Source organism: Embiotoca jacksoni, unplaced genomic scaffold, assembly GCF_022577435.1.
Source record: "Embiotoca jacksoni isolate LCO1_2020_lvr unplaced genomic scaffold, fEmbJac1.0.p SCAF_16, whole genome shotgun sequence".
In the NCBI taxonomy this organism is placed as follows: Eukaryota; Metazoa; Chordata; class Actinopteri; family Embiotocidae; genus Embiotoca; species Embiotoca jacksoni.
Window position 1 is genome coordinate 14,648,753 of NW_027185296.1, and position 12,047 is coordinate 14,660,799.

At 39.9% G+C, this 12,047-nt stretch overlaps 1 protein-coding gene across 1 annotated transcript in view; it reads left to right on the plus strand.

Annotated features, from left to right (window-relative positions):
• Positions 1-249: 249 nt before the first annotated feature.
• The window catches only part of ect2 (epithelial cell transforming 2), a 39,969-nt gene continuing 28,171 nt past the window's right edge, over positions 250-12,047 (plus strand). Inside the window, exons 1-9 of the mRNA XM_069151071.1 lie at positions 250-537; positions 1,093-1,262; positions 3,030-3,109; positions 4,484-4,576; positions 6,802-6,984; positions 7,430-7,519; positions 7,915-8,022; positions 9,924-9,997; positions 11,304-11,434. Coding sequence (XP_069007172.1) covers positions 1,130-1,262; positions 3,030-3,109; positions 4,484-4,576; positions 6,802-6,984; positions 7,430-7,519; positions 7,915-8,022; positions 9,924-9,997; positions 11,304-11,434 — 892 coding nt within the window. The 5' untranslated portion in view covers positions 250-537; positions 1,093-1,129. The remainder of the gene's footprint in view (positions 538-1,092; positions 1,263-3,029; positions 3,110-4,483; positions 4,577-6,801; positions 6,985-7,429; positions 7,520-7,914; positions 8,023-9,923; positions 9,998-11,303; positions 11,435-12,047) is intronic.

Consider the following 12,047-nt stretch of genomic DNA (forward strand, 5'->3'; position numbering starts at 1 on the left):
TTATTGAGTTAATGCTGCCAGAATTAAAATGAAGTAAAATCAAGTTTATTTAAAATTCATTCTTTTTATTTTTTGGAAATGACCGAAATGTGTCCGACAGTCCTGAACGTCACACGGCAGGGCAGCGCACGCATTCTGATTTGAATGAGTGGACCAATCAGCGGCCTCCGTCACTCTTGCCCAATCAGCGCGCGGCCCCGTTGTCCGCTTTCTTTTTGAATTGAGCTCTAACAGCAGACGGACTGGAGGAGCTAGGTTAGCTGTCAACACACCGAAGTCCACCATTTAGACTATTTTTACACATTGAGAGCAACATGCATTGATACTGGACGCGGGACTTAACGGAGAGATGTTACAGATATTTTAAAGAGTGTTTTGGAGTTCTCGAGGATTATTCGTTGTATTGTTGACTTACTAGCTCCGCAGCTAGCTAAGCTAAAGAGTTTACAGGACATAACTAGTTCAGCGACCGGTTGAGCTCCACTTCCTTTACTTTTCTTAATATTTCTTCTAAGTGAACATACATCAAAAGTACTAGTAAGTTTGAATTATTATTATTATCGATTATAGTTGAGGACATATTTAGCGTTTGCTAACAGTTGAGTGGTGAAAGGAGCTAACGTTAACCTGTCTGACGTCATGTCGGAGGTGTGCTTCACCTTCTTCTGTTCATTCTCCAATATTATCAGCTGTTCTGTCATTTCGATCAGAGGCATGTGTTGAGAAGCCAGGAGTATTTTGTGATATCTAATGTGCGTTTTGTTTTCGCTTATTTGACAGTTTTGTCTAGTTTTCAGCCACACCATTACATTTGACTTCATGTTAAAGTTGTTTATCTTTACAGAGATGATGTTTATCACCAGCTTAACTCCGTTGGCTGGACTGATGTCTGAAGTCCTGCAGAGTTGGGTGTCTGCTTGTAGTTTGACAGTTGACATCCTCCTGATTGTCTCTGTTGCTTCTTGTCTCCGTCCTCTCCCTCTCTTTGTCCTCCCTCTGTGTCTCCGTCCTCTCCCTCTCTTTGTCCTCCCTCTGTGTCTCCGTCCTCTCCCTCTCTTTGTCCTCCCTCTGTGTCTCTGTAACTTCTGATAGTTTGGACAGTTCGGGGCCTCCTCCTCCACTTCCTGCCATGGCTGACAGCAGCATACTGACTTTCGGGACAGCCCGGAGTCTGTTGGTGGATTCTTCGGTCTATGACTCCAGGATTGCTGAAACCACCAAGGACCATGTGTTTCTGGGCATGACATTTGAAGATGGGGAAGGTCAGTCTCCCCCTCTGTCTAAAAACCACAATGTCCCTGTTCACATTCAACCTTTATCAATAATCAGTTTATTTCAAAAAGGTTTCCAACATGAACCCATTGACTGCAGTTTGCAGACGCTCTACTTTGTGCTACTTTTGAGTTGTAAACATTATACTTAAAGCTTTTCCTATATTAAGTGTACCCTCATGGATTTTGATTGCATTGACAACACATTGTAAACACCTGTAAGTAATGTATAACACAAACTAAATGCAATCAAGCACAAACTACAACCACTCAAAGGAACCTAATGTTGAATGTAAGGGAGTGGTTGCAGCGCAGGTGTGTTGTGACTTCAACGTGGTCTCTGGAGATCTTGGTGCGTCTGTGTTGTGGGTTTGTGCACACTGTTGTGAGAATGAATGTGTACATAGGGGGCCTCTTTTTTGTCTTGCGTGTCTTCTGCTTTCCAAAGTTGAATCTCATCATCGATGCCTCCGTGTGAGGAGAGAGCAGTTTAGGAGACACTTTCAGGAGACACTTTCCTCTGAGACAACATGTGCCTCTATTGTACATCACAGCCGTGTGCTGAACTCCACCTGACTGCTGTGTTAAAACAAGCACAGGTTCAACTGTACCACACTGCTGGTAAAGTGGTTGTCTGTCATGCCAACACATGTCAGACAACCTCCACATTGTTCGGTGGGTGTGTCTGAGGACTTCCCAGCATGCACTGAGCAGAGGAATGATCATTTCTATCAACATTTTATTCCTGTTGTTTTTGGGCTCTGCAGTTTCACCTGCTGCTCACGTTGTTCACAAATGATTAACCCACTGTGTTCATGATACTATCATCAAACTTCCATACAATACTAATAATGAATTTAATTCCTCCAGTGAGTGACATGAAGTGTGAAACCATCTCCCTGTTAAGTTTTTCATATCTGAAGACAGAACACCAACACGTATGAATTAATAATGTTTTAAATGTTTTAGTCTCATCACATCACAGCTGTTTTATTTCCTTTTAATTTACTACAGTATGAATCAAATATACAGTATAATATGAACAGAATAAATCTGACAGTGTACGTATGGTTATTAGTTTCAGCGACTTCTGGCAAACAAACTACATGGTTTTCTTGCAGTCAATGTACTTATAGCATTGCAATGAATACAACTGCTTTAATGGTCACATAATCAACAACCCAGGACTGGAATCAGTTTTTATTTAAAAATTTGTTTTTACTATTTGTCTTTTAAAAGACAAATCCTTTTATGTTTTGCCTTTGTTTGACTATGTTTGTCTTTATACTAAACTAAAATAATAAAGTCAGTCCTCAGCTGAACCACGTCTGCAGTAGGTTTCATTTCAGCCTCCGAGTCAGAGATCTCTGAAGGAGGCAGTAATCAGTACAGTACCGAGTACTGGAGTTTAAACTGCAGCTTCTGGATACACAGCTATGTGGTTTAAGTGATCAAGTGACTTTAACCCACAGTTACTTAACTGCACAGTTTTAAACTGTTGATGTGTTAAACAGAAATGAACCTGTGTTCAACTCATTCCCGGTTGAGTCACTACGATGAAAAATGTCCTCCACGTTTTGTGACTCGTGACGCAGCCGTCTAAGTGGAGCTGGTAGAGAGGACAGGCGTCTGAGCCAGCTGGCTTCCTGTTTGCTCACCTCACACACAAATGATGGGATTAAAAAAAAAAAATAGAAATGTGTGCGTGTGTGTTTGTTTTTTCCTCTTTTTCACTGTGTCTCTGTCCATGTGTCTCAGATTTGCTGCCCAAAGTGGAGACGCGTGTTGTTGTGGTGGGAGAAGCAGGCAGGAATGGAGCGCTGGTCAAAGCACTGCAGGTACATCATTGTTCAATTAACCCTGAAGTTCCCTGAGATGTGTGAAGGTGAAAGGTCGTCCAGACCAGAGCTGGTCAGCATCACTGTTGTTGTCTGTTTCATAAGGAGGGAACAGACACAGATTCCTCCAGGTTTTTTGTCTTCATTGTTTGTTGTGTTTGCCAGAATTTGACCCGGCACAAAAATAATGGAACATGAAAAGCTCTTATGGATGTGAAATTGTTGAACACAACAAAGATGGCTGCTGCTGACTAGTTCTTATAGTAGATCTGTCTGTCTGTCTATCTGTCTGTCTGTCTGTCTGTCTCTTTTTTCCCTCTCCCTACATCTATATCTATATATCTATAGATAGATAGATACACGCACATATCTATCTATCTATCTATCTATCTATCTATCTATCTATCTATCTATCTATCTATCTATCTATCTATCTATCTATCTATCTATCTATCTATCTATCTATCTATCTATCCATAGATATACAGTATATACACACACATACATACATACATACACAAGTGACAGTAAAAAAAAAAGGAAAAAGCAGACTGTCATTGCAGTCCATGCAACATAAAGATTTTGAACAAAACACACAAATGAAAAACACAAGATAGAACTATGACCAACGAGTCCTCATGGGTTTTGCAGTCTGACACCGTGAGCTCCTGTCAGGATGTTCATGTGTCCACTGCCTCTCTGTGTGCTCCAGTAAACAGTGTAGGTGAAGCAGCAGCGTATGAAGGTGATGTGAAGGCGTGGCAGCTGCAGACTAAGTGCTGCTACAACGACTTCCTCTCTGGTCTCCTGAGTCCTGTCACTTCTGAAGGCTTCTTGCTTAAATCATCTATTTTTCCCTGCCAATTCTGCAGAGCAGCCACATCCAAAGACAGCCGCCGACAGCTCCATCAGAGCTCTCCGATGGCCTGCCTGACTGCCCGCCGCCAGCCCTCAGTCAGCCCGTAGAGAAAGAGGCCTCGCTTCCACAGTTTCTTTATGTTCCCTTCTGCACCTCCTTTTTCTCCCTCCTTCTGTTTCAGGAGGGCTTCTGAACTTTGTATTAATGTTTAACAGAAATGGCCTCCCCAGCCGGCCCCTCTAGAGGACGATATTTGTTTGAAGCTGCTGTTTTTTTGACTTTTCAAGGACACAGACTCCGCCTCTTCTTTTCCTCACTTGCTCCTTGCTGCTTTTAAAACCCAACTGTCCTATCGTCTGTCCCCATGTAGGCTCAGTTCATTTATATTTGTCTCTGCCTTTCTATATTATCTCATTCACTCCCAACCTTCTGTCCCCCTCCTCTTTTCTTTCCTCTGCTTTCTTCTTTGAAATGCCAGTGTTTGACATCCACTTCCTGCTGGTTGGTTTTTTCAGGCCATCAGAGTAATGGAGGTACCGGTGGTAAAGATAAGAGAAGGCGAGGCGGGAGCAGAGGAGAAAATGATGATAAAATCTATAGTCAATATGGTACAGTACAGCTTCTGCCTGTCTGTCTAAACTTTGGTGGAAGTGCTGCATGAGTCCTAAATCACACTGGGTGCTCCTTCCAATCGTTGTGCATGGCTAACTCACTGATGCTGAATTGATTTGTGGTTTAATATTTAAACACGTGGTTTAACAGTTGATATTTGGATCAGGATCAGGAACTGGGACAGAGATGTACACTCAAATGTCAGCTGCAGGGTAGTGAAAGTACTTTCAAGGCGTTTCTTTTTACCTCCATAGCATTCAAAACGTTTCCATGTCAGGGTTCTCAGTGGTCAGGGAATATGAGCGCATATCAGGGAGTATCAAGTAATATCGGAGAGTATTTCTCTCTTCTCTGTTCAGTACAACAGCAGCATGTTTTTCTGTTCATTATATCTCATGGAGATTCAGCTCTTTAGTCACTGACAGTCAGAGAGTTTGATATTTGACTTGGAGTGGGACCTTGGCAGGTGTTAATGGAGAGGTCATAGTTTCAAACAGTCCAATAATAATCCACACATAAAAAAAACAATAGATACAGAACATTTGACCTAAAATACTTTGATTTTTGATTGTCATGTCTTGTTAAAGAAATATTTTAAGAATTTCTAAAATATGTAAATGTGCTTTCTTTCTGAGAGTGAAATAGGATTTATATCAGTCTCGGTGTTAATATCGGTCCCCGTATTAATGTTGGCCTCATGATTAATATCGGTCTCGGTTAATATAGGTCTCGGGGTTAATATCGGTCTCAGTATTAACATAGATCTCAGGATAAATATAGGTCTCAGGGTTAATATAGGTCTCAGGTCTCTACAGAGCTACAGTCAGGAGGTTTTTTTGCTGTCACTTTAACACACAGGTGTGAAATGAAATATGCATCATAACACTGTAACTGTGTGTTTGTGTCTCCACCGGTGCTTCTCTTGTTCTTCCTTTGTCACCCATTTAAACAATCTTTTTGTGAGGTAATACATTTCATGGTTTTGATAGTAGCATAAATAATCCTGCACTGCCAGCCCTGCTTAAAGGCAGACCAGCAGTGAGTTTGTGGTTTAATCTTTACTCACTGGTATTCAAGCCATTGATTTAAACAACTTTACTCTTCAGTAACAGATTCTCTCATTTCAGGGGGAGATATTGATTGTTGTCATGCAGGGCTGTTTGTGTAGGGCTGAATAACTGTGTGCTGTAGTCCTTTCTACCTGATGGGAAGAAAATATTCTCACATAATGAATAAAACTTAGATTGAAATTCTTTAAATACAGCACTGTATGCAGTGTACTTACTGTCTTAGATTTCAATGAAGAAACAGGTTGATATGATAAAAACAATTAGGTTGTATAATCGGGGTTCCCACGACTCGGATTATCAGGAAATATCAGGAAATATCTGGGAGTATCAGAGAATATTTTAGGGGATATCAGGTAATATCAGGGAATATCGGGGAATTTTTAAAACTCTTTTCCAGACAGGGAATTTTATATGTTTTTGGTCCAAGCCCAGGAATATCAGGGAATTTAGTTTGCATGTTTAAATATTAGTTTCCATTTATCAAAATGTAATATTTTCCATGTCTGTAGCTGTAATGTTAGTTAGCTAGTTATTATCTGTGTGTGTTTGGTAGCATTAGTGCTCACTGACATAAATTAAAATGTAGTATATTAAGCTGTGAGCTAATTACTGTTATTGTTGTATTATTATTATTATTATTTCCCTCTGAAACCAGTATTTAGAGATGGAGTTTCAGCCTTCAGTCACGGAAAAGTCTGTGAGTTTGACATTTGACTTAAAGTGGCAGTGTTCTCGCTGGCTTACATTTCAATAAGGAACAAGGTTGATATCTGCAAAAATGTGATCTTATAATAGTTTCAAAGGCCAAACAGCTTGGTGAGACAAATCCTTTTGAAAACACCAAAAAACACATTAAATTGGTCCTGCATATTTTCTGAATATAAAATCCTAACAGAGAGCTGAACGAGCATCGGTGGTTTATAACTTTTCATGGGATTTATTGACAGAAAGGTTTATATTTTATATATATATATATCAATTCAGCTTTCTTTTTTCTAGTTTTTACTCATTTAAAAGAACATCTTTTGATAATAAAATCATCTAATAAAATACTAACAACGTCACTAACAAGGCCAACAAGCCTCATTGTTACCTCTGCGTCACCAGTCTGTCCTGCACTAATCCATCATCTTCTGCTTCTTCCTCTTCAGGACATCAACACCCCGTTCATAGTGACAGACACCGTGCAGGAGTTTCCAGACGAGGAGAACACTGAGTTTGAGACGGTGTTTGTGCTCCCAGACTTTGACTCTCCGGACTACAGATATCTGTACAAACGAGACAACCGCATCGTCGGCCCTCCTGTTGTGCTGCACTGCGCTGCCAAGGAGGAAGTGAGTCTTTGATTGACAACATGTTTATTCTATGCAAAGGTCGCGGGGCATAACATATGTCACAGACATTAATGTGTAATCAACAGTTCAATTCATTTCTATATCTCAGCTCAGTCTGAAGCACGGCTTATTAAACCTTTCAACCTGGAGCTGAGCAGATGTTTCCAGACGTTCTGGCTGAGGGAAACATGTTTTCTGCGTGTTGGACCAGAACACAGCATCGTGAAGATGTTCGTCATAGAAAGGGAAAGGCTGTTGTTGGTCCATGTCAGACTTTTATCTGGCCTAAAAACTATAATCTGTTGGAATCACAATTTGTGTTCATCTTTGCTCTGAATGAATTTGTTATCATCCATTTAAAAAAACAATATACAGATTGATAAAGTATTAAACCTGCAGTTCATTTAACCTTTGTGCTACTGATTTCCACTGCTCTTGCTCACAGCCTCTCCAGTTTTCCTGCCGTCCTCTCTACTCCACCACCATGATGAACCTGTCACTGTGTTTCACCGGCTTCAGGAACAAAGAGGAGATGGTGAGCTCATTAACTCAACGTTAGGTCTCTTTATCTGCTCGTAGTCCTTCTACCTAACACACAGACCAATCACTGGTTGATGTTTACACCGCCCCATTCAGTATGTATCTTGGTCCCAAAGAACAAATTTAAACATATCTAGGTCCATTACAACGGTCTATGTGTTAATTCCAGCAAGTCAATGTGGCATCATCACATATGTCCCGTTTCCACACCACATACGTGTAAATCCTGCTCACACCATGCTGGTTGTGGTCATGTAATCGGGGCCATAATAGTCTGAGCTATTCAGTGTGACTAATTATCTTCAGACAGATGAATAAATGTCAGGCATGTTCCACCTCGGTATTCATCTTTGTACTGAATGTGTGTTGGTATTTATTATCTCCATGTAGAAGAACTTGGTGAATCTGGTTCATCACATGGGTGGAATCATCCGGAAAGACTTCAGCACCAAGGTCACTCACCTCATAGCTTACTCCACTCGTGGAGAGAAATACAGGGTTAGTACATGCTTCCTTTTTCTTTACCCTCATTCTGCTCTCATTATTTTTAATAATCGTTAGGCAAGTTACAGTTATTAACAGATATATTTTATAATTACTTTGTTTGGCAGAAATAATTTAATTTGCTTCTTGAATGTCTAAATGACAGCTCAGATGACGCTCTGATGTTTCAGACTGAATTAATGAACACATCCATAAGTATCAGCTGGTTAATGGTTAGTTTTAATAGTTAACCCATGTTAGTATTTAGTTGACTGAGTGGCTGCAGGCTGATTTTATCCTGCAGCACCGACACCTGAACTTCCAGCTTGTTGAAACTTTTCATCTCTCAGCCTGTATGTGATGAACTTTCCAGATGTCTCGTCAGATTGATCGAGTTTCAGTTCTTACATCCAAACTATTGTTAGCATCTACTGCAGTGAAGAGTAACCACACTTTTATATGTTTGTTCTCTGTGCTGCTGTCAGTCAGAGCATGCAGGTCTGTGTGAGTGTCAGTTTCATGGTGCTGCAGCGGTGGACAGACAGCGGTGGACAGACAGCTGTCCCCCTCCGCTCACTCAGAGGTTCCTACACAGATCTCATGTCTTCCTCTTGGACAGATGAATTAAAAAGGCTGAAATGTGTCGCCACATATACATTTAACAGAAAAGAAACTTGAATTGGGCAGCCCACCACCATAAATTGATGGCAGCCATCCATCAGTCTCTTTGTCTTCTGTCAGAATCTTTCATTCACCTCAACATGGTTTCAGTTTTATGGTATTTCAGCTGTATTCACCCGCTGGTGTGGTGTGCTGATGCATAAAGAATAATGGTTGCTTTGCCCAAAATCTCAACAATCCATGAAGATATGAGCAGTGCTGCCACAGAAACGTGTACTAGAGCTGAAATATGATATGTGTGAAATCAAAACGAATGAGCCGAAATAGAAATTAAAGCTGAAACCTTATAAACATGCAGGACAACGATGGGAAGCAGCACTCATGTTCTGAAAGTTGGATGATTTATATTTATATATATCCTCTTCTGATTGTGTAGCTCCACCCCCACCTTCACCTCCTGAGTCCACAGAATGAGCATTACGTGACGTGTACTACCAGCTAGCTTGAATCCCAGTGTCGGGATCTAATGTCTGAAACTGTAATATGATTTTTAATTGGATCTATTTCATACTCCATTTAAAAAGAAAGATTTTTGTTGGATCTATTTTAGAAGACTGTTTTCTGCCGCCCTCCATTGGGATGAATGGAGAGAGGTGGATGAGTTGATGAATAGATGGAAACTTCTAATTCTCTTGGCTTTTCTCTGTATGAGTGAACAGATGTTTGATGCTTTACTTCTTTCTACCCTTCCTGGCAGTTATTTTCTATTTGATCTATTTCTCTCCTCTTCCCTGCCGTTGTTTCATGTATACACTTCTTTGCCCTTTTCTTCCTCTTGTGCAGGATGAATTTCTTTCCAGCAGAACAAAACAAAATGCAGTGAGAGCTTATTGGCTTGATCGGCAATCAAGACTGTTTTCTATTTCAGAGTGTGATGGTGAATTTAAAAAAAACAATCTCACAAATGAATTGTTTCAAGCACAGACTATTTTTTATTTTTTTTAATTTTATTTTTTATTATTATTATGTTTTTTTTTTATAACTGTGCCTGAGGTAGTAGAAGTAGTTTGTACTTTTTGTATTTTGTATTGTGATTCTGAGTGACAGCCTAATCAGGAGTAATGAAAATAGACTAGGGAGGTAGTTGTAGTGGGAGCACTGACAGAGAAACTACTTCCATCCATGTCATGCCCTTCTTTGTAGTGCTATGTCCTTGTATTTTGTCCTTTATTTCACCTCTTGGTTACACATTGAGTCATTTGTTTTGTGTCCCGTGTCCTGCCCTCGTCTCTCAGCTGGCAGTGTGCATGGGGACTCCCATCCTCACTCCATCATGGATTCATAAGGCCTGGGAGAGAAGAGATGATGTGTAAGTTGAAAATCCTTGAAGGACGTCTATGTTCCATTGTAATGTTGAAACGTGTTTTTATCATTTTTAACACATTTTTTGTTTTGTTCATTTACAACCTTGTTTCCAGAACAGTTGGGACGCTGTGTAAAATGTAAATAAAAACAAAATGCAATTATTTTCAAATCTTATCAACCCATTTCTAATTGAAAACAGATCAAAAACAACATAGAATACATTTTATTGTTTTTATTAACAAAATATCCTAATTCTTTATTTGTTGCAAGTCACACGTTCCCAAAAAAGTTGGGACAGGGTCAACAAAAGACTGGAAAAGTTGTGGAGCACAACTAATTATGTTACCTAGCAACAGATCAGTAACATGATTGGGTATAAAAGATGATTTCAGAGAGGCAGAGTCTCTCAGCAGTGAAGATGGGGAGATGATTGTTATGGTCATGTCAGTGCATCCAGCTCTAATGATTATTATTACTTCTATGTGTTATGTGGGCCAAGAAGGAATGGTTGATAAACTCTGAGTACTCAGTTATCCTTCACAAAGTTTTCATATCAGTCTCTGATAAGATTCCATTTGATCACTTTATTAATGTTGCTGTATATAGATGTTTGAAATTATTTGGTGAAATCACTCACTATTGTTATGTTGACATGTTGCAATAAATGAAGAAATAGTTCATTACAATATATTGTATGAAGAACTAATATAAAATAATTTATATTCAGGAGGCTTTGAAATTACTGTATTTTTCGGACTATAAGGCGCACTTAAAATCCTTAAATTTTCTAAAAAATTGACAGTGCGCCTTATAATCCAGCGCGCCTTCTGTATGGTTACTTGTTGTGCTTATTGATCGATTTTATGTGGTACAATGCGCTCAAAAATCTGTTGAAATGTGTAAGTATGACTTTGGTAAGCAAGGAAGCCGCTCCGCTCAGTGGATATTCGGAGCATTACGGTACGATGGGTCACGACCTGATCGGCCCGTAACAGGAATGTAATGTCTGAACTAAAAGTGCATTCATGTGGGGCAGCCCACGCCCAGAGTTTGATTTACCGGACTGTGTTGTTTTGCTTAATGCGCCTTATAATCCGGTGCGGCTTATGTGTGAACATAGACACGTTAATTCACAGTGCGCCTTATAATCCGGTGCGCCTTATAGTCCGAAAAATACGGTAATAGTTTTAATACCTACAGAGCATATTCACTGGCTATTTTTTTGTTTATGAAGATATTATGGAGAAGAATTTGAACCCCAAGTGTAGAAATGATAGTCACCTTATTTCTTTCTCCTTTGTTTCTTTTAGAAGTTTCCATGCAGGTGAAGAGGAGTTTCGAACGGCGTTCAAAGTGCCTCCATTCCAGGACTGCATCCTCAGTTTTCTGGGTTTCTCAGAGGAAGAGAAGGCCAACATGGAGGAAAGGACTCTGAAACACGGTGGGTACCACAGCACACACAACCACCTGCAGCACAGGTTTATGTATTTGGTTTTATTTAGGTAGCCAGACATGCAAACATCAGCAGTTTACATTAGAACACACGCACACATTTCTTTATTTACAATTTTGGTTTTGGAAAAGTGACCACAAATGAGCCCACTCTCCAAACTCTTTACATACTGAATCACATGCAAACTCCAAACCACCAGCAAAAAAATGTCCAATCAGATCTACTAAAGACGTGCAGTGAGGATTGCGTCTTTTAAATGTGCAATTTAACACATTTCGTCCATTTTGCGTGTTTGCCTGCATGAATATGTAATATTGGTCGTTTCTGCTTGAAGGTGTAAAATACTGAGAAACATGCAAATAGAACAATTTATCACCTGCAACGATATTTACTGAACCAGGAAGTAGAAACAGGAGAAGTGATTGTTGTGTATTTTAGTACGACTGAAAGGAACATATTAATCAGGTGCGCAAATCTGGAGAGACGGCTGCTCTTATTGTGAAGGAGATGCAGGAAACCAAAGAATACGTAGAGAACGAGGTTTTACACCCGTGGAACCATTTTGGGGGAAAATGACTCAGACATATCGTTTGTCCAGCGA